The sequence below is a fragment of the Bos indicus genome, chromosome 19, assembly GCF_029378745.1.
Source record: "Bos indicus isolate NIAB-ARS_2022 breed Sahiwal x Tharparkar chromosome 19, NIAB-ARS_B.indTharparkar_mat_pri_1.0, whole genome shotgun sequence".
Taxonomy (NCBI): domain Eukaryota; kingdom Metazoa; phylum Chordata; class Mammalia; order Artiodactyla; family Bovidae; genus Bos; species Bos indicus.
In genome coordinates this window covers 41,891,618-41,912,030 of record NC_091778.1, presented here as the reverse complement: position 1 = coordinate 41,912,030, position 20,413 = coordinate 41,891,618, and the positions used below count along the sequence as shown (strand labels likewise).

Genomic DNA, 20,413 nt, shown 5'->3' with positions numbered 1-20,413 from the left:
AAACTTCACTGTCAGCCCACTCTTGCCTCCTCCCCCTGTATGCCTTGGCCTCGGCCCCAGAAGTAGGGGGCTCTATGAAGAGCAGCCCCCTGGCTGAAGGAGCGTTGCTTTGTTCTTCATCTCCTGCGGCAGGCAGCAGCTTGTGGTGCCTCGGGAAAACTAGACGGCTGTGGGATGCCGCCACCGAGGCAGAGCCAGAGAGATGAGGATTGCAGCCCCAGCCCCAAGATTCAGACAGCACAGGTGCCAGTGCATCGGGGCCAGGGAAACTGAGAAGCCTGGGAGCACCTCAAGAGATCAAACACATGTACACACACACACTCCACAGAAGTGAGGGGTGATGACCTCTTCTGGGACACGACCAGGAATCCAGTGGTACCTCGTGGACACACATTCTAGGGCTGGCACTGAGCGCCCACAGCCCGGTGAGCCCAGGACAGTGAGATTAAAGATAACCAACCGCACTCCCAAACCCTCAGAATCAAACCTCAGTGCAGCCCCCAGTCAAGAATCCAGGCAGTCAGAGCTGTGGAATGAATTGGAGAGCTTGTCCCCTTTCCCCAGCTTCAGGGCAGTCCCTCCCCCGACTAAATTGATAAATCAAATCCAGACACAAACCCGATCTGCCTGATGCCCTAGAAAATGCCCCCGCTTCACTCACCAACTGATCTCAGAAATAGCTTTGGCCCAGCAAGGCTGTCCCTGCTCGCTTCCTCCCTTCCGAAGCCATTACTGACCCACCAGGAGTCTGTACACAGACAGCACAGACTCTGGGGACACAGCGGCCTCCCAGGAAGAGGCTGCAGGGAAGAGGAGGGTGAACTGGCTGACCCTTTGCAGTCCTTTCACCATCTAAGACAGCTCTCCCATCCCTAGTAATTCCCTGTCTCTTAGTTGTAAATAAATCAACCAAACACCATTGTCTAGGGTTTTTTTGGTTTTGTTCTGTTTTGTTAAAAAAAAAAAAGACAAGACATCATGGCCAACTGGTAGGTACCTAAGTCTCTGTCCATCCAGTTGAGCCAAAAAATGCCCAGGGGTAGGGAAATATAGGGGAGGAAAATCCAGGGAAGGAGACATGGGGAGGAAGGCAGAGCCACAGACAGTGAGCCACTGAAGGATGGCGCCATCCTGTGACTTCCTGTCTGTGACCACAAACGGAGGAGGAAGGAGCACCCCAGATAAGTCCCTCACCTCCCAGCATGCCGATCCCTTTCTCCATCAGGCACATACATTCTTTCCTCCTACTCTGATTGCTCAGAGATGGGCCCCACCTCCCCAGCCCTCTGCAGGGCTTCCTCTGACCTCTTCCCTTCCCCAGAGCAGGGTCTCAGTTGCCAGGCAATCAAGCCAAGGTGGGCTTGCCCTTGCAGGTCCTCCCGCTGGAAGGACCTGGGGAGGAGTAAAGGGGAGCCTGGCAGGTTTCAGTGTTGGGATTGGGTCTCAGTGGGTCTCCTGCTACCCCTCAGCTTCCCTATGGTAGGGACTAGACCTTCTGTCTAGACTGAGGACAATGGTCAAGGTACATGTCTGTTTTCCTCCCCGATTATGGAACTGGGACTTCTCTTCTCCCACAGACTTGGGCTCACCTTGCAGGAGGTGGCCCCACATATCTACATCAGAGGGAGTCAAGATGAGTCCCCAGGGCTGCAAACTAGAGCTGGCATGTACTATGTGGTCAAGAAGTGTTTATAGATGGCTGAAGGGCTGAAGGGCTGAATGGATGAATGAATCCAGGATCAATTTGGAAACATACCAGGGCTCTCCTGGGCTATCTAAGCCCATAGAGGACACCCCTAGGGTTTGGCTCACCCCAAGCACATACCCAGGCTCATTAACACACACGCACACACACATACACACAGACACACCCCGAGGGAAACTTCTGGGCCAGAGGCAAAGCCAGGACTCAGACCTAGGCTCCAGGTCAGCTCTGCAGCCTCCAGGGAAGGGGGCAGCAGGGGGCACTGAGCCCCCTGCCTGCTGACAGGCTCACTCTCGGAAGCTGTCAGCCAACTGGTGGCAGTCCAGCTCCCCCTTCGGCTCCAGGCCCCCCGGAAGCTTCACTCCCGTCTTCCGGTCCACACACCAGCACTTGCCGCGCTGCCCATCCAGGGCCGGGTGGCACTGCCAAGACAAGGGTATGAGAGGTTAGGTTCCCAGGCAGCCACCCCCAACCCCAGCCCAGCCCCCAGATCAGACAGTGGTTCCCAACTGGTCTCTGAGGGTGGAGGCTCCCTTGGGCATGAGTCCTCTGAGCTCTCTGGAGTGGAGTGAAGGTGGCCAAGAAGGAAAGGCCCAAAGAGTTTGGGAAGACAGAGCCTTGAGGAAGTTCTGTAGACACCCTGAAGGGGAGACGGGATCCACAGAGCTGAAAGGTACAGCTGAATGTGAAAGGCTAGGGCCCAGTTTGAAGTTTTTGGTTTGGGTTCTGATTGTGCTTTCGCTTGAGTTCTGACTGTGTTGAGGCTTCGAGAATAGGATTATGGTTAAGACTGTGATTATCCACATTGAAGTTAGGGTAGCATTAGGATAAGAGTTGCGGTCGAATTGGGAATTATGACTACAGTTTGAGTGGGGTGAGGCTGACAGCCCACGTCAAAAATGGAATTGGGACAGAGACAGAGGTCAAGGTCAGAACAAATAAAGCAGCTGGGCTAAATTTTGGGTCAGGCTTAGACAGGGGAGGGGGGAGGGGAGGGGTAAAGGTGTATTTCAGAATCAGGATTAGAGTTGAAGTGAAGGTTGTCTCAAGGGTCAGAACTGGCCAGATGATAAAGGATCAAGTGTCAGAATTTTCAGCAAATAAAAATGGGAAGGAAACGCATAGAACTGTATAACACACAGGGTGAGCCCTAATGTAAACTCTGGTTAATAACTAATAATCAATTTTAGTTCCCTGGCGATCCAGTGGTTAGGACTCGGCACGTTCACTGCCAGGGGTCCAGATTCAATCCTAGGTCAGCAAACTAAGATCCCAGAAGCCATGTGGCTTGGCCAAAAAAAACAAAAGGAAAAAGAAAAATCGAGACAAGGATAAAATTGGTATTGGAACGAAGGCTGGAGAAAGGTTTGGCGCTGATTTGGGGCGGGGGACCTTTCCGGTTCTCCACCATTGCACCCCACCTCATAACCTCCTCATGCCATCCTGGGGTGTGCAGACTCGGGGGCAGCCTTTCCCCTCCTAGCTAAGCCTCTTCTGGCCCAGTGGCGGTCCACTTTGTGGATTCGCCTGTAGAGCATGAAGTGGGGGAATATGTGTGTCCAAGCCCACGAGGGCTGGAGGAGATCCAGGCTTCATCCAGCACGAGGCCGCCCACTGCCCTGCCCAGATATGCCACCACCCCAGGGGAGCCCAACTCTGACAGGCCAGAGATGGAGCTGGAGCAGGTCCGCCTCACTGACCATCCCAGTTTCCTGGGGGCTTGTCAGAGGAACCCACGTTCCAAGGGTGTGAGGAGGCCTAGAGGTTTCTACATCCCTGTCTCCTCTCCCGCCCTTTCCTTCCTCTGCTCCACCCGAAGTGCTTCCCAGCTGTCAGGTCTGCCTCCCCCCAGCTTGGCTGACCCCTAGGTCCTTCGCTGACTCAGCTTGGGGGAAAAGGCATGTTGAGTTTTCTCTGCAACTCCTCAAGACCTAGCCCCTCCATTCCCAGATGACACCTCAGACATCCAGGGACAAAAGAAAACTACTCACAGGAGTGAAGGTGGAGAGGGGGAGGGGTTGGGAGGCAGAGGCTGACAGGGGTGCCAGGCCTGCCTCACAGATGGTGGCCACAGAGGCCATGGAAAGAGCCCTGGATGGGGAGGCAGGATGACTGGCCTGCCTTTAACTTGCCCTGTGACTCCGGGCTGCCCTCTGCCCCTCCCTGGGCCTCAGTCTACTCATCTGAGGGGGGAATAGGTAAAATGAACTGAGATCCTGAGTCTGAGGGTGGGGGTGGTTTGGCGAGAGCCTAAGGGGTGAGCTTGGGGCCAGGGAGCCTCCCCCTTCCTGAGACTGCCATCCCAGACATCCCAGAGCTGAGGCCGGGCCGAGCCGGCGGAGACGGAGACGCACCTGCTTGGGGTGGAAGTTGCCGTTGCGGTCGCAGTTGGGGATGGGAATGATGTAAAGGTCTTCGTGGGTGCGGCTCTGTGAGGCGGCCAGCCGCTCCAGCGCCCGGTGCAGCTCACTCTGGCAGGAGCCCTGGGGCTGGAGGAGGGGAAGATGAGACTGTTTAGCAGAAGCAGAAGAGGCAGGGGGACCAGGGCTGAGGGTCGGATCAGGACTGCAGGCTCTGAAAGGAGGGTTCAGGCCTGGTGGCCAAGCAGGCCTCCAGGGAGATGAAAGGAGGGGCTCGGGTTCAGGGGACCCTGGCGGGCAGGACAGGGGGACATTTAGGAGAGGATCTCAAGCCAGAAAGCTTCTAAAAAGGAGGGGTGTGACGTGAAGGGACCTAGTGGGGAAAGGAAATCTATGGAGAAGGACAGGAAGGGGATGATGTCTAAACAAGACGGAAGGATGAAATCATATAATTAACAACTTGTAAGACCCAGGCACGGATCCATCAGAACCACCCATCAGAAAAGACATTAGCCAGACCCTGGATCAACGTCCCAAGGCTCCCTACTATGGCCAGCCTGAACTCTCGAGTTACTGAGAAGCTCTGGGGTGAGGAATCCAGGGGAAGAGCCAAGCAACATCAGGGGGTTTGGGGCAACTGCTATTCACCAACCAGCGTGGAAGTGTCTCAGTATTTAACAGTAACTTCAGCTGTCCCCAGTGTCTAGAATTGCTGAGCCAGAAAGGAATTTCAACAGGAGGGAGGACTTTTTTCTGGGTCCTGATGATGCACACAAGGTGCACAGAGCAGACAGCCAAAGAATGCTTGCAGAACGGACACTGTTGGGATCTGGTGGTGGCGGTGGTGATGGTGGTGGTGTGTGCCTATGCATGTGCACATTTGATCAGTGGTCCTCACCACAGGCCGGGCTTCCTCTCGGGGCGCCCCGATGACCTTCATCTTGCCCCCACTGGTGCTCCGGTCTCGAATTTTGGCCAAGTGCTTCTGCAGGCACTTGCGGTCGTGGGCGCTGCAGGGGCTGAAGCTGTTGTTGGGGTGGTCGCCCTCGTCCTTGTCTGCAGTCAGGCAAGATGGGGAGAGGTCAGTGCTTATAAAGGGCAAGACAGCAGAGCAACCCGACTTCCCATCTGCATTCTCCTCCTTGGGAAGTCTCCAGCCTGGTGCTGGAAGAACCAGGGGAGGAGCAGGGGGTCTGGGGTAGGAAGAAATGAAAGCAGCACCTTGGTTTCCTCCCCGCTCCCCTGGATCTTCTCAGGAGAATATTCCTCTTGGAGACCTTGATTTTTCCTTCACTCCACCCAGTCCAGTCCTCAGATGAGTCACCAGCTGCAGCCGCCCAAACAGCAGGAGGGTCCCCTGGGCCTTGCAGGGAGGTCTGAGGCAGGCCAAGGGCCCCACATTCATGTCCCCTTCCATTCAGCTCTCCCTACCATCCCCCTTCTCCGTCTGCTCTTTCTTCCTGTCTCCTTTCCTGCTCCTTTCAGCATCTGGCTGAGCCAGCCAGGGGTTCCCCAGGGCTGTCAGTTCTGCTGACCCTCTTCCAAATGGCCAGAATCAAAGTTTCCATGAGTGATGAGAAACGTGGCCCAAAAGCTCTCTCCATTGGCTGGAGAGGAGAAGTGGGAGTGGGTGTGTGTGCTTGCATGTGAAAAGTGTGTGCGTGTGTGTGTGTGGGAGAGACACTGTGTGGCCCTCAGGACCAAAAGAACACCCTTGCACATTCCTGCAGCTCCCCACCCCACCACTCCAAAGTCTCCCATCCTTAGATTTCAGACCTCATCCAAAGTGCATATCAGCTGCCCAGAGCCAGGGCGCTTGGGATCTGGAGATGGGGGTGGGCTGGACCACCACCCTCTCCCTGGGATCTCTTAAAGGCTCTATCTGAACTCAAGAAAAAAACCCATCCAGAAGTCCCAGAACTGTAACCTCTGCTACTCCATCCTGGCAGCCAAAACCAGAACGCGGAGCTGAGCTGGAGGAAGAGGTCTCAAGATCTCTCTGCACATCAGAGCCACCTCTGAAATGCTCAGGCTTGGCAGCTTGCTGCCGGCTCGAGTGCAAAGCCCCTGCCAGCATTCCAGATGTTGGCAGCCGGACAGAAGGTTACATCTGGTTTGCGTCAGGATTTTTTTTTTTTTTCCTGAGGAGTTAGCAGGTTCCTCCATGCATGGCAGCAGTCCCAGAGCTGCCTTGGGGTCAAATTGTATTTTTCTGCTCAGCCAAAGTTAGTTGGGGGGGTGGGGGTTAGTTCTCTTCTTATTCTCCTAGTTCTGGGGGTGTGGGGGGGTGAAGCACATAGATAAAGAGAAGCCAGACATGGAGGAATCTAGACCCCCAAAAAGTCTGTGTCAAGATTCCACACCAAAGGTTATTTATAAAGTTGAGTCACCAAGGATGGGAAAAGGTTTTGTCACGGGTGCAGGGCTGGCTTAGAGAAAAGAACCAGAGGGAAGGAATAAATGGAGCAGAGAGATATAATCCTTCCTTCTACGTATTTAACATCTCAAGAAGGACAGTCTGTTGGGGACTTCTGTCCCAAAAGATGACAACAAGTTTCCAAAGGTCAACCAAGGAGAAACCTTGAAGACAAAGACCAACAAAGACTTCCCAGCTGGTGTGGGCAGCAGCAGAAGGGACTGGTCAATTTCAGAAGACCAGGATTGTGCAAAGGGGCCCATAAGAAGTCAGACTCCAAGCCCTCAGCCAGGAACCAGAGAGAAGATCTGAGATCCAGGCTCCTCCCTGAAGACCCTCCCAAGGAACTTTCTGGCCAAGGAGGCCCAGGCTGGCCAGTGACCCCCCCACACACACCACTCTCATCTTGCACAAAGCCACAAGACTTGTGGGTGGACTCAGCTTCGCGGGGGTTTAGGCTGGAGCTGACGATCAGAAAGAAAGGAAATAGAAGACAGGAAAAAATTGAAACCAAATCTTGGAACCACAGGGGCTAAGCTGAGCTGGGAACAAAGGGGCCACCGCTCTACCTGGAAAGGCTGGAAGAATCCCAGGGGTCATTTGCCACAACCCAAGAGTACCTCGACGGCCCCCTTTGACCTGGAGACATTTCGCTGTCTTTCCTTTGAGTTTGCTCTCTTTTCATGACCATAAAAGAAAGCACAGTTGTGCACAGTGACACTTGTGCCTCTTGATAAGTGGCCAGATGTTCTTTAGGTTCCCTAGGAAGAGTTTTTCTAATGCAGGGGGCTGCCTCAGGAGGTAGAGAGTTCTCTGACCTGGAGGTGGGGCGAGTCAGGGTGGCAGAGGCCTCAAGGACCTGGAAAGATCTGCAGTAGAGGTCTGACTGCTTTCCAACATTGTGTTCCCATGAGTCGAAGTTCACACAGACACTCAGGGGATTATTAAAGGATATTTGGAATGTTTATCCCCTAACTTAAGAAGCACCATTAAGGAGAACAACTGGGTCCGCTCACTGAACCCTGGGGCTGCGTGAGGCATAGGGTGAGCTTGGAACATAGCTCTTGTTTTGTGTTGGCAGGCCCACATCACATGGGAGGGAGGGGGACGTTATCTGGGGAAAGCTGAGCCGGCTGCCTGCCTGGCCTCCCCCTCCTTGGTTCCCCACTGCCCAGCACACTTAGCCGTTTAGAGTAGAACCCAGCAGACGGGGACAGTGGCTCCATACTGCCTCTTGCAGGGACATGGGTACACAGCATGTCCCTATCAGCACAGACAGAGGCAGGGATTCAAGGATCACAAACACACACAAACAATCACGTGTCCAGACACACACTGGTCCACACGTGCACACCCACATGCACCCTGGCACCCTGACCCTGCCCTGGGCAGAACACACTGACTATCCCGGCAGTTGACTTTCCACTTAATCTGTAACTTTACATTGTCCAGCCTTGTTTCACTGGCAGACTGAGTCCCCACCCCAGGATCCACCCCAGGCACTAGGTTTAGGAGGGCAAAGTTCGTAGCCTTGAGTCTCTAAAAAAAAAAAAAAGTTCATCTTCCCACCTCTACAACCTGCTAAATGCTTGCTACTTACTTCTCTGTTCACCCAGGAGGTCAGTCCCATCGTGCTGCTCACCTAGGTGGTGCTTCTGGAAAAACCACGATCCTGGTGGGTTTCCCTCTGAGCAGGAGCCAGAGTCAGACCTTCCCCCTCACTTCCCCAACAAAGGTCAGAATCCCTACGTCTGAAAGGTCTGTTTGGGAGGTGGGGCTTCCCAGGTAGGCTGGGTCACCTCATCTGGCCCTGCTGGAGTAGGCCAGTGACGTCCCACCACAGGGTAAACATGGTCTCTGCTCCAGCCACAGAGGAAGGGCAGGCACCCAGAGAAAGAAGAGGCTCCACAGCTTTGGCACCAGTGGCTGCAAAGTTCATGGTCAAAGCTAGAGGATTTCCTCTTTCTTGCTGCCCAATTTCATCCCCATGATTTCTCCTCCACTCCAGCCCACACCCAGCTCAAGATGCCTAGGGTGAGGCTCTGAGGTAGGTGGGCCCAGCCACCTAGACATGAGCTGGAGGGTCACCCACCTGCCCTGCAAGAAAGGCCTGGACTCTCACTGGAGAAGCCAAGATCCCCCGGCCAGGTACCAGGCCTTTCTCTGAGGTCTGGTTAAAGTGGGGGCGCCCCCCTCACCCTCATGCCATGGCTGCTGGCCTCAAAGTGTCAGATAAGGACAGCTGGCCCCTCCACCCTACCCCCTCCCTCCACTCCTCTGCATGTCTCTCAGCTTTGCTCACTTGCCCCATTGCTCCCTAAAGCCCTAGCATCATGGGAGAAGCTAAGCTTCAACTTAAATCTATTTGGTTTTCTGTTCATCACCAAGCTCTCATTGCTCCAACATTGAGCTCTTACTCCATGCCAGATGCCCCAAGCCTACAAGTTGGGTCCTGTTGTCCCCTCTTTTTACACATGAGGAAATGAAGCAGAATGGCTGGAGGAAAGGAGAAGAACATATCTCTGCAGCTCCTATGTCTTTAAATGGAAAGGCTCCTGATACCCAAAGCACCAATAATTCTGACTTTGCCAAAACTGAAGAAAAAATGTTAAGCAGGCATGCTCCTCCTTCCCCCCTCCCCCAAGGCACAGAATTTCTGGGAAGGCCCTGTTCCCATGACGTGACTGGATTCCCAGTATTGAAGTAGAGGGGACAATATTTGCTGTGTCGACTAAAAATTAACCCAGCCTGCATGTTCCCTAACGCTGTCCCAGAGGGACCCAGGGCACAGCTTTGGATCACCCCAGTCCAAACACTGATCTTCCCACCATCCCCCCCCCCCCCAGATTCCACAAGTCAAGGGTCAGTACTCTGAATCAGGATCGTGAATTTCTGAGGCAGGTGTCCCCACTCCGCCCTCACCACTAGTGGCCTGGCTCAAAAAGCTGGGACAGGGGGTCATGGCACAGGATGGAGGCAGGGGAGCATGGAGAGGGATGTGGGGAGACCTGCCCCCCTGAGCAAAGAGTCAGCCTCTGGACCACAGCAGACCAAGGGGAGGCTGCCCTCCCCCAGTCACCTGCTGAAGCTCAGCCCCAAGAGGAAGAGGCAGGAAGAAAAGTTCAACTGATACCTCTGCCAAAACCCAGGCAAGAAAGTTAAAGCCTTGGGACATAACAGGGACAGTGGCGTATTGACAGTGGAAGGCTCAGGAGGACAGCAGGGAGAGGGACCAAGCTCTGGCCTCCAGATCTCACCAGACACCCTGCAGGGTTGCCACACAACCCTAGGGGGCGCCTTTCACATGGTGTGGTATGGCCTGGGCTGGGGCAGGGGTACTTCTGGGATGACTGGGAGGTAAAAAGTCAAGGACACAGCTTACTGAGTGGGGACCTAGTGCCCCAGGGTCCCCTCACCTCCCCTTTCCCTCTCCCGATTTCTGCCTGCCCTGCAAGGATGGAGGCCAAGGCAAGGAGGGAAGGAGGAGAGGGGTTGAGAGACCCGGGCCCTATAATCTAAAGCGGACCTAAAGCTGCCTGTCGAGGCCGGTGGATATGATGTCCACAGGGCACTCACAATCTGTTCACGCCATGCCTCCCCAAATCTTCTAGGGGAACAGTTTTCTGCACTACGGGATGGGCTGTTCCTACCTAGCCAGGAAAGAAGGGGCTAAGAGCTCTTCTCTTCAGCCTCAGGTTCAAGTTGGTGAGAGAGGAGAAGCTCACCAGCCTAATCTGTGGCCAGATACCCGCTGGCGGGTGGAGGATGAAGATGCAAAGGGAAAGTGGACCTGTTGTACCCAGGGAGCCCAAGAGCTCAGCCCTCACTCCCAGTATGGTCTAGCACCAGAGCCCTCCTCCCCGCTGGCACTGGCATCTGTACCCCAGGATCAGCGACTTACACCCCAAGACTCCCCCCCCACAGCTTCCCAGATGTGCTGGGTGCCAGGCTGGCATTTCTCCTAGAATGTTTTCTGCTGACCTATCTCTCGCTGCCCAGGAGCAGGAAGGGCAGAGAGGCCCGAGGCCCAGACCCCTGGGGTCCACCTCCTTCCTGTTTTCCCTGCATCCTGCTCTCCTCTGGCTAACAAGCTGCAGAGGATTGAGGAAGTGGAGCGGCCTGGGACCCAGGGCAGGAAGCTTGGGGCCGCACTCCCAGCATCCGGACTGCAACAATGGAAGCTTCAAGCACCAGGAAAAGAGACAGACACTGACAGAGGCACCGGGAGAGCAAAACAGAGTCAGAGAGGGAACAAGAAACAGAGGCAGAGGGAGAGAAAGGCAGACAGAGGTTCCAAAAGTAACAGAGAAAGACAGGAACAGAGACAGAGAGAGAAATGGTGACAGAGACGAGAGAAAGGGCAACAGAAAGAGACTGAGATGAAAGTGAGCGAAGCAGAGCAACAAAAACAGGAAAAGGAATAAGATAAGGAGAAAGAAGCTGATAACGGACAGGAGATAGTGATGAAAGGAGAATTTGAGAATGTTGTTAGTGAAACTAGAGGTTGAGAGATGCAGCAGGAAAGAACAAAAGAACAAGAGGAAGAAGGAGAGAGACTGAGAAAGGTTATTAGAAGAAACTGAAAGTCTCACCGAGATATAGGAAAAGAGAAAGTGTAAGAATGAGGGCCTTCTAAATCTCTCTGGAGAGGGCCTTCTAAACTTCTCTCTCTCTCGATCTCTCTCTCCCCACCCCCGCCACCCCAACCGTCCATCCCTGCTCCCTATCCCGTTAGGTTTCTGCAGCTCTGGGCTGAGAACCAAGACTTGCTTCTCTTCTGCCACCTCAGATGGCACCTGCCAGGAGCAAGAAGCAGGGTGCCTGTGTACCAGGGCAGGAGGAGAACCCTGTCTTCCCAATACCTCTAAAAAAGCTAGGTGAGCTGGCCTGGGACTTTGGGGAAGGGCTACTCTGATGCCCCCTCACCATCAAAACCTCTCTAATTTGCATGTCCTGCTCCATCCCACGTCAATGTCAAAAGTCCAAGCCCGGGGTTCTCAGACTCCTGGGGCTTCAAGCTGAGTCCAGAGCGAGGGAAGGTCACTGGATCAGGAACTGAAAGTCTCCAGGCCACCATCCCCATCCCCCAGGTATCTGGCCCCTCACTTGCAGGCTGCGGCTGCTGGCTGGACCAGGTCACTTAACTTTCCACCCTTACAGCAGCATCCAGGACTACCATTGAGACTCTCTTCCCAAATAGGTACCCTTCAGATGGAGCAATGGCACAGAATCCTCCTCCGTGATGGTGGCAACAGGCTGCCCAGGGACTTGATAGCAGTTTCCTTGGCTGACCCTGTCCCATGCCAGTTGGGCCCTGCCACGTACCTGTCTTCTGCTCAACTCACAGAGGATTTTCAAGAGCCTTCCGGGCCAACCCGAATGGGAAAGGGGGCTTCTAAGAGGGCAGGACCCCAGGGAGGGCATGCAAGGGCAGGGGCACCTTACCAGAGGGCTGCAGGCTTTCCTGGATGGCCTCGATCTCTGCCAGCTCCATGCACACGCCTTGTCCGTGCACCAGCGTGTGCAGGGGCTTCTCCACGCCCCGGGGCGGGTAGCAGCGCAGGCCGGAGCCGCAGCGGGGGGTGTACACCCCACAGGGCATCCCTTTGCCCAGGGCGCAAGTGGCGCAACAGCCGCAGCCCGGCTCTCGCACCAGCTCCTCACAGCCCACGGGGGGGCGGCAGCGCGCCAGCTTCTCCTCGGAGCAGGGCGGGCAGTGGATGGCTTCGTCGCCCAGGCTCGGCCCGGGCCCGGCGGCCAGCAGCAGCGCGGCCACGAGGCAGAGGGACAGCATGACCGAACGGGGACGGGGCGCGGGCTGGCAGCGGGAGACACACAGGGGCAGCGCCCGGCGCGCCTGGAGGACCCGACTCGGAGGACGCGGGGACACGCGGTGGCCCCCGCTGGCGGACAAGGACGGAGCCGAGGAAGTTAGCAAGCTGGCCGGAGGGGAGAGAGCCTGGCCGCCGAGGCGCTGCGCCGCATCCTCGGCCCGGCCCAGGCGGCGGGCGGTTGGGGGGCAGGGGGCTGAGCGGCTGCCCGGGACCGGCTCCCCCGGACTTTATACGGGCCCCTGGCCACACCCCCAGCGCCGTCCCAGTGGTGGGGGAGGGGCAGGGGAGAGGGAGACGGAGAGGCGGCTGTTAGGGGGAGGGGGCGCTGTCCTAAGTCGCCGCCGCCGCTGCAACATCTGAAAGTCCTTTTCTGCCGCAGGAGGAAGCGGCGCAGTTTGGAAGCCACGGCAGGGGCCGAGAGCGCTTCCGAACTGGGGCCCCGGGGGGCAGCGAAGGGTGAGGAAAAGCGAAGGCGCTGCTCCTCGGTTCCCCCACCCCCGACCTTGGAGGATTCTCCCCCGGACCCCTGAGATGGCCTGCGGTCCCACACGCTGAGAGCGCGACGACCTCCTGGCCCCAACTCCCGAGTCCGAGATTAAGTCTCCCTGGCCGGAGAGAGTCCTTTCCACCCCACTCAAGGGCTTCTCGTCTCAGCCGCTGGAGAACTGGTCCGGGGAGGAGGGGAAAAGGGGCCCAGAAGGTTCTGACGGCCCTAAGAAGTTAATGGGCTCTCTCCTCACTTGCCTCTTCCAACCTGCTCCGGCCCCCAGCCTCCTCGGCGGCTCATTGGAGGCCCTGTCCCGTCTGGCTTACCCAGGATGAAGTCAACAGAACTCCCACCTGGAGAGGGAGATGCCCAGACGCTTGCTCCTTCCTGGATGTTTGCTTCTACTGCCCCAAATTGGCTGAGGAGATTGCCACTCTCAAAGGCAAAGTGTGCATTGCACAACTCCAGGGGGCACCATTTCTCTTGTAGTCATTGTAGACTTGTATAGCTGTTGTGACTGTCTTCCAGCAGATGGCACTCAATGGTTTTGAGAACAGGGGTGCCTTTTCTAATTCACCCAGCAGTGCTATTTGGGCTAGTGTCAGGGTTGGCTGGGCCTCTGTGAGATCCTGTTGGTGCGTGTATGCGCCTTGCCTCAATCCTGCAGGGTTAGGAGGGGTTCTAGAGTAGTATTTGGAGCAGGGACTCCTTTCCTAGATGGTCTCTCGGGTCCTCCCTCCCCACCCTCCCCCAAAGTTTCTGCTATCCTGGACCTGATTTCAGGGTAAGGGCTCCTGTCCAGGCATAATTGGTGACCTGCTGTGGATTTTTCTGGCTTGGCCTAGAAAGCTGCAGGGTAGCCAAGCTGAAGTGTAGATCAGAGACCCTCTTCCTGATTCCTCCTCCAGGACAGAGGTCCTTCAGTTTCACAGGGATTGGGCCATCTTTTACCTTCTGCAAGTGCAGACTGTCCAGGTGAGAGGAGGGAGGCAGAGGGGCTAGAAGCTGACCCCCACAGGGACAGAACCAAAAGTTGCAAACTGACGGCACCTACTGGCAGAACTGCAGAAGGACTGGAGAGTCACTGCTGGGGACACAATTTCGGGATGCTCCGCGGACATCTCACAGACGACTGGGGTCTCTTCTTCCCCATCTGTCTTGGCCCAAAGTGGGCCAGGCTCCTCCATTCCTGGGGGAAGCCTGGCCTATCCCCGATTCAGAAAACTTCCCCCAGCTCTCCCAACTCCTTCATCATCATGGGACCCAGTTCTGCCACCAACTCACTGTATGAACTTGGACACCACCCCTTAGAGCTCGAACGTCCCTAACTAGAGTGGAGGTAGATCATCTCCACCTCGCCTACCTCTTAAAGCTCCTGTGAGAATAAACCGGGACCAGGAAGAATAGTTCTGATTGCAATGCTGGACCTGTCTCCTGGATAGCAAACCTGGGAGGGATAATGGTGCTGGGACAGAAGGAAGGAGGGCAGAAGAGGCTGAGCTGAAGCCAAGAGAAGTGCCAGGGGATGAAGCATGAGTGCCGTGAGTGTCGGAAATCTGGACAGTTTTCCAGGTGAGACATGTCCACACCTCTACCCCAGCAGCTCCCCCCGCCCCAAGTCTATCCTCAGCCTTACCCCCATCGCTATCTGGGATAATTCCTAGGAGGCAGGAAAACAGATATGAGAGCTCTTCCAAGCACCTTCCCATCATACATGCAACCCACCTTTACTGAACACCTACTGTGTGCAGGCTTTGTGCTAATACAGGGTATCCAGACACGGCTGAGACCACTGCCCACCCTCAGGGAGCTCACTGCCTAGTGAGGGGAGACAGACATATGAATAAAATAAGGGCAAGTGCCCTGGGAGTGTCTATATGGGGCATGGTGGGGACCCAGATGCACAAATGGTCAGTTCTACATCCAGGTCAAGGAAAGACTTCATGGAGGAAGTGACTCTTGAACCAACGGTCTTCCATCCATGCTAAAGGGATAAACACAGGTATTAGCATCAGGGGGACTTTCCAGGTGGCGCTAGTGGTAAAGAATCCACCTACCAATGTAGGAGACACAGATTTGATCCCTGGGTCGGTAAGAGCCCCTGGAGGAGAAAATGGCAACCTACGCCATTATTCTTGCCTGGAAAAATCCCATGGACAAAGGAGCCTGGTGGGCTACAGCCCTCGGGGTCTCAGAGTCAGACACAATTGAGCACACACACATTAGCATCAGGCTGACCTGGATTCTATCCCGGTTTTGTCACCAGTAACTGAAACAAGATACTCTCTGCATTTCACAGTTTCACAGAAAGAAGGGTAGGGAGGGAAGAGATTGAAAAGTAGCCCAGCACACATATGCTCCTCATCTCCCCTGCTAGAAACTAACTTCTCCACCTGGCTGGACATTCCCTGGTGGTAGGAACTGGTTCTCCTCCCCTAGATTAGAAGTTCCCAGAGGACTGGCTTGGGTGTCCCCTTCCCCTGTAGCCTGCTGGTATCCGGGAGAGGCTGTATGTAAAAGACATGGGATTTGGAGTTACCAGACCTGGGTTTGAGTTGCAGCACAGCCAACAAAGAGCTTTGTTATACTTGAAACTAACATAACATTGTAAATTAACTATACTTCAGTTTTTACAAAAAGAGTTTTGTGACCTTGGACATACACTTAATGTCTTGAAGGGTTATTTTCATCCTCTGTTTAAAAAAAAAAAAAAGGAGAGATAATAGTTGGGCATCCCCACAGTTTTGTTGTTGTTGTTTAATCACTAAGTCATGTCTGACTCTGCGATCCCATGGACTGTAGCCTGCCAGGCTCCTCTGTCCATGGGATTTCTCAGGCAAAAATACTGGAACGGGTTACCATTTCCTTCTCTAGGAAATCTTACTGACCCAGGGATGGAAACTGCATCTCCTGCATGGGCAGGAGGATTCTTTACCGCTGAGCCACCCCAAAGCAAGGTTGCAAGAAAAAGTGAGATCATGGACAAGAAAGGGCTTTGAGGAATGAAAAGCAGATGCTGTGTGTGGGTTTCCTCCACCTCACTGCTGCCTCTGAGGACTGGGAGCCCCCCAGAGACAGAAACCCAGTTCTCCTTCCCTGCAGTCTTTCCCAGCCCAGAGCTCTACCAGAAAAAAGAAAACTCCTCTTCCCCTCAGCATCCTTGTCCGTCCCTCACCTCCTGGGAGCTGGGGGGTGGGGGTCAGGAAGAGACTCCTGGACAGGTGGAAAGCCTCACTCTCTTCAGCCTCTTCCATCCCACCCCCTCACCAGCTTGTTGCTTAGAAAGAATCTCACTGTGTAGCTCATTGGTCTAGGGGTGTGATTCTCACTTAGGGTACAAGAGGTCCCGGGGTCAAATCCAGGATGATCCCCCCGCTTCTTGGGCTTCCCTGGTGGCTCAAATGGTAAAGAATCTGCCTGCAATACGGGAGACCCAAGTTCTATCCCTGGGTCAGGAAGATCCCCTGGAGAAGGGAATAGCAACCCACTCCAGTATTCTTGCCTGAAGAATTCCATAGACGGAGGAGCCTGGTGGGCTACAGTCTATGGGGTCAAAAAGAGTCGGATGTGGCTGAGCAACTAACACTTTCACAACTCCCTTGTTAGCTCAGTTTCAAATTTCTATTGTACGGCTCCAGCTAGGCTTCTTAGAGAATCAGTAAGAAAGAGAGCTCTGTTCCCAGGGGAAAGAAACAGTCCTGCCCTCAGGGAACACCCACTCTGCTGGCTTGCCCTTGGGAGCAGCTCATAGGAGTAGGGTAGAATATACATCCATATATATATATATATATATATATATATATATATACATATACATATATATATACACACACACACATACACATCCTATATATAAGATGGAATATACATAAAAATGAACGTTAACATTTAATGAGCATAGACCATATGCTAGACATGTTCTAAGTGCTTTACTATGTCCCTTTCACGACAACCTCATGAAGTAGTCCCTATCATGATTCCTTTTTAAAATGGTGAAAGTGAAGTACAGAGAGGCATGTGACTTACTCAAGGTCACACAGCAAGTAAGTGGAAGATCTGGCTCCAGAGTCTATATGATTAATCCCTATGTTTTACAGCCTTCCAAAACAGCTGTCAGAAGCATTCTAAGCAAATTTCAAGAGCAAATAGCTATGGTACAGAGTCCAAGCTAGGTGCACGGGATCAGAGCAGAGGTGGCATTGCCATGAGAAGGAGACTGACCCATAACTCTGGCTTCCTAGCCCCTCCCTGGCTGCCCCAGACTGTCCACTGTGCACACACCGAATAGGGAGCTCAGTCTCCCTCCATATTGGCTGATGTCTGGGTCCCAGATATGACATCCTCTGTGGTCACCCCAGGCATGGGCTGAGCAACGGTGCCCGAGTGCAGCTGCCTCCTTGACTACCAGGGCCCCACACTTGGACAGACCAGATCAGGAGAGCGAGGATCTCCAAAAAGACATTACAGTGAAGAGGGAGGTCTGGTCCAGAGGACAGAGCCTGGGTTCTTCCCACAGGACGTGCGACTCCAGAAGTGAACACCCAGGCAGGGAGCGGAAGGGGAAAGGAGAACCCATGTGGCCCTGGGCTGCCCAGAATCTGGTTTCATGTCTCCAGTTCATCCAGCTCTACCACCTGCCAGTTCTGTGGCACTTCCCCTTCCTCAGCTTCAGCTTTACCATCTGTAAAATAGGGGAGGGGAACTCATGGAATTGTGAAGCCCCTTCCAAACTGGAGTCATCTAGGAATCTAGAACCTCTGGAGTGCTTTTACGTGGTCCTAGGCCCAAAGCTGGCGTGGCCTCCAACCCTCCAAACAGAGTGCACACTGTTTCCAGGCCAACTGGCATCAGCAGAGTCTCTCTCTCATGGCTCAAGAAGCCTGCCCGGCAGAGGAGCCAAGTGAGTGATGTTGGGCTTTAAGAGAGCACTGTCACTACCCTGAAAGGTGAGGAGGCTCACCCAAGGGCACACAGCTAGGAAGTAATCCAGCCAAGACTTAAGCCAGATATCATGACTGTCTGCTGCAGACTTACCCCTCTGCACCATGTTGCTTCTGCTGTCAGAGCATCTCTGGTAAGCCATGGGCTCAGGACTCAAGGGAGGCAGAGATGGGGGAGCAAAAGCAGGTGCTACCCAGGAGAATCTAGCAGAGGACACTTGCAGAAGTAGAGACACAGAAGAGACTCTGGGCAGAGAGAGACAGCTGCTAGGTGGGGAAATCATTTCTCCCTGCCTGTCCTGACACCTATTATGTCAAAGAGCAAGGTGTCTGCTTGCCAGGTGCCTTTTGTCCTGATGGCTTAGAAGCCCAGAATTGGAGCAGACCCCAAGTTCTTCCCCCACACTCCCTGGAAGACCTCCAAGCCCTGCCTCCTACCCTCCTGGCCTCAGAGAACAGAGTGCTACCTACCCCTTAGAAAATCCCAAAGAGATATACCAAAGCACCACGGAACCCAGACAGATGACCCCAAAAGGGCTCTAGGGTTAGAAACCTCAGATAAGAGTCCTCAGATTCAGTAAAATCCTGGAGAGAGGGTTCCAGAAAGATGCCCCAGCACGCCCATTCCTGCCAGCACCGAGAATTCACAAATACCCTAGTCGTGCCTTCTGCTGAGTCCCATACCTCTCGTCTGGCCCCATCGCCCCATGCCCTGAGTCAGGATCTGTGGTCCCTCACATCAGGCTTGATGTGTCAGTCTTTCTCTCCTCCCCACCCCTGCCCTCTTCATCCCAGTCTTCCTCTTCTCCCCGCCCAGTAAAGCATCCTGGCCCGAGGAGCTTCCCAAGCTGACATCCCAACACCACTGGGGAACAGTAGGGAAGACCCCCCCAGGGAAAATGAGTGGATTGCAAGTGAGGAAAGGGAGTAACTATGGCCTCCATTTCTTCATCTGCAAAATAGGGATGATAACAACACCAGCCTCATAGGATTGTTATGAAAAGCTGTGCAGAGTGTTGCTTCTGATTATACCTCATTTAATAAATACATGTGGAAAACATAATGGGATACTACACATCCACCAGATTTGGTAACAATTTTAAATGCAATACCTGAATGTGGAGTAAGGGGACTCTTAAACAAAGTTGGCAAGAAAACAAATTTGTACAACCATATGGAAGCAGCCAACAGTCCCACCCCAAGAATATACCCAATAGAAATGTCTGGGGACTTCCATCATGGTACAGTAGATAAGAATCCACCTGCCAGTGCAGGAGACATGGGTTTGATCCCTGGTCCAGAGAGATCCCACATGCTGTGCAGCAACTAAGCCCAGACACTGCAACCACTAGGTCTGTGCTCAAGAGCCTGGAAGTCACAACTGCTGAGCCTGCACGCTGCCACCACTGAAGCCCATGTGCCTAGAGCCCGTGCTCCGCAACGAGAGAAGGCACTACACTGGGAAGCCCACACATGGCAATAAGGGAACAGACCCCACTCGCTGCAACTAGAGAAAGCCCGTGCACATCAGGGAAGATCCAGCACAGCCAAAAGTAAATAAATAATTAATTAAATTTTTAAAAGAAATGGCTGTGGGGGGGGGGGGGGGCGGTGTTCCAAAACACATGTGCAAGAGTATTCACAGTGGAATTATTCAGCCAAACATTGGAATCAATAGTAAAATAGGTAAGCCTACAGTTGAATAAACTATCACTACTCCCAACAACATAGATGAATCACATATTGAACAGATTACTACAGTATGATTCTATTATTCAAAAGCAGGCAAAACGAATCTATGGTTTTAGAAATCAGGATAGAGGTTACTTTTGGGGAGAAGGGTGGGAATAATCACTGGAAGGGGTCTTATAGGGTACAGGTAATGTTTACTATTTAGCCACATAGTGTATTAACTAGGTGAATTCATTAAACATTTCTTATTTCTGCACTTTTCTGTATATATGTTACGCTTTAATTTTAAGAAAAAACACTTTTATTTTTTAAAAGAGCAACAGGCTTTCAAGTTGGCCTGCCTGAACTCAATTCCTGGCAGTAGACTTAGGATAAGTTAGCTCACCTCTGTGCCTAAGTGTCCTCGTCTTTCATCGTGAGTGACTATTAGAGAGGGTGGCTATAGTGATTAAACGAATAAATCTGTGTAACATGCTCACAGTGATGTCTGCTCCTTGTTACGCACCCCTTGAGTATTATTAGCCGTAATCAGCCCAGTGCGTGAGATGAAGAGCCTGAAGCCAAAAATGCCTACACTGAATTCTGGATTTGCCATTTACTAGCCCTGTGACTTTAGCCAAATGACATCCTCCCTCTTATCCTTAAATGCCCTCTGTTGTAAAAGAGGAATAGTGCCAGCCCAGATTGACAGAGCTGTGCGAGAACCTACAGAAACTATCCATGTAAAGCGCTCAGCACAGTGCCCCGCAGATTAACATTAGCCGTGATGATTATTGGGCACCATGGTAATCCTATAAACCCATTTTATAGATGGGGGCCCAGGTAGTCAAAAGGTTGGCTTAAGGTCACATGCAATTAAATGTGATTTAAACCCATTTGGGGGATGACAGAGTTCCAACTGGCACCCCCACCACATTTCCCATCCACATAACCACCATCCTCTTCTCTCCTGAGCCTGTATTCCTCCCACTCTCGGCCC

At 53.5% G+C, this 20,413-nt stretch overlaps 1 protein-coding gene and 1 long non-coding RNA gene across 2 annotated transcripts; one reads left to right on the top strand and one right to left on the bottom strand.

Annotated features, from left to right (window-relative positions):
• Nucleotides 1–919: 919 nt before the first annotated feature.
• IGFBP4 (insulin like growth factor binding protein 4) lies at nt 920–12,535 on the bottom strand. Its single transcript, XM_019981627.2, has 4 exons — nt 11,927–12,535; nt 4,964–5,121; nt 4,060–4,194; nt 920–2,127 (listed from the first exon to the last, which is right to left on the bottom strand). Exons 1-4 carry the CDS (start codon nt 12,273–12,275, stop codon nt 1,993–1,995), a joined length of 777 nt encoding a protein of 258 aa, XP_019837186.1. The 5' UTR covers nt 12,276–12,535; the 3' UTR covers nt 920–1,992.
• On the top strand, nt 9,245–14,208 carry LOC109573984 (uncharacterized). Its single transcript, XR_002183017.2, has 2 exons — nt 9,245–11,358; nt 12,695–14,208. It is a non-coding gene; the product is annotated as an uncharacterized lncRNA (long non-coding RNA).
• The last annotated feature ends 6,205 nt before the right edge of the window (nt 14,209–20,413 follow it).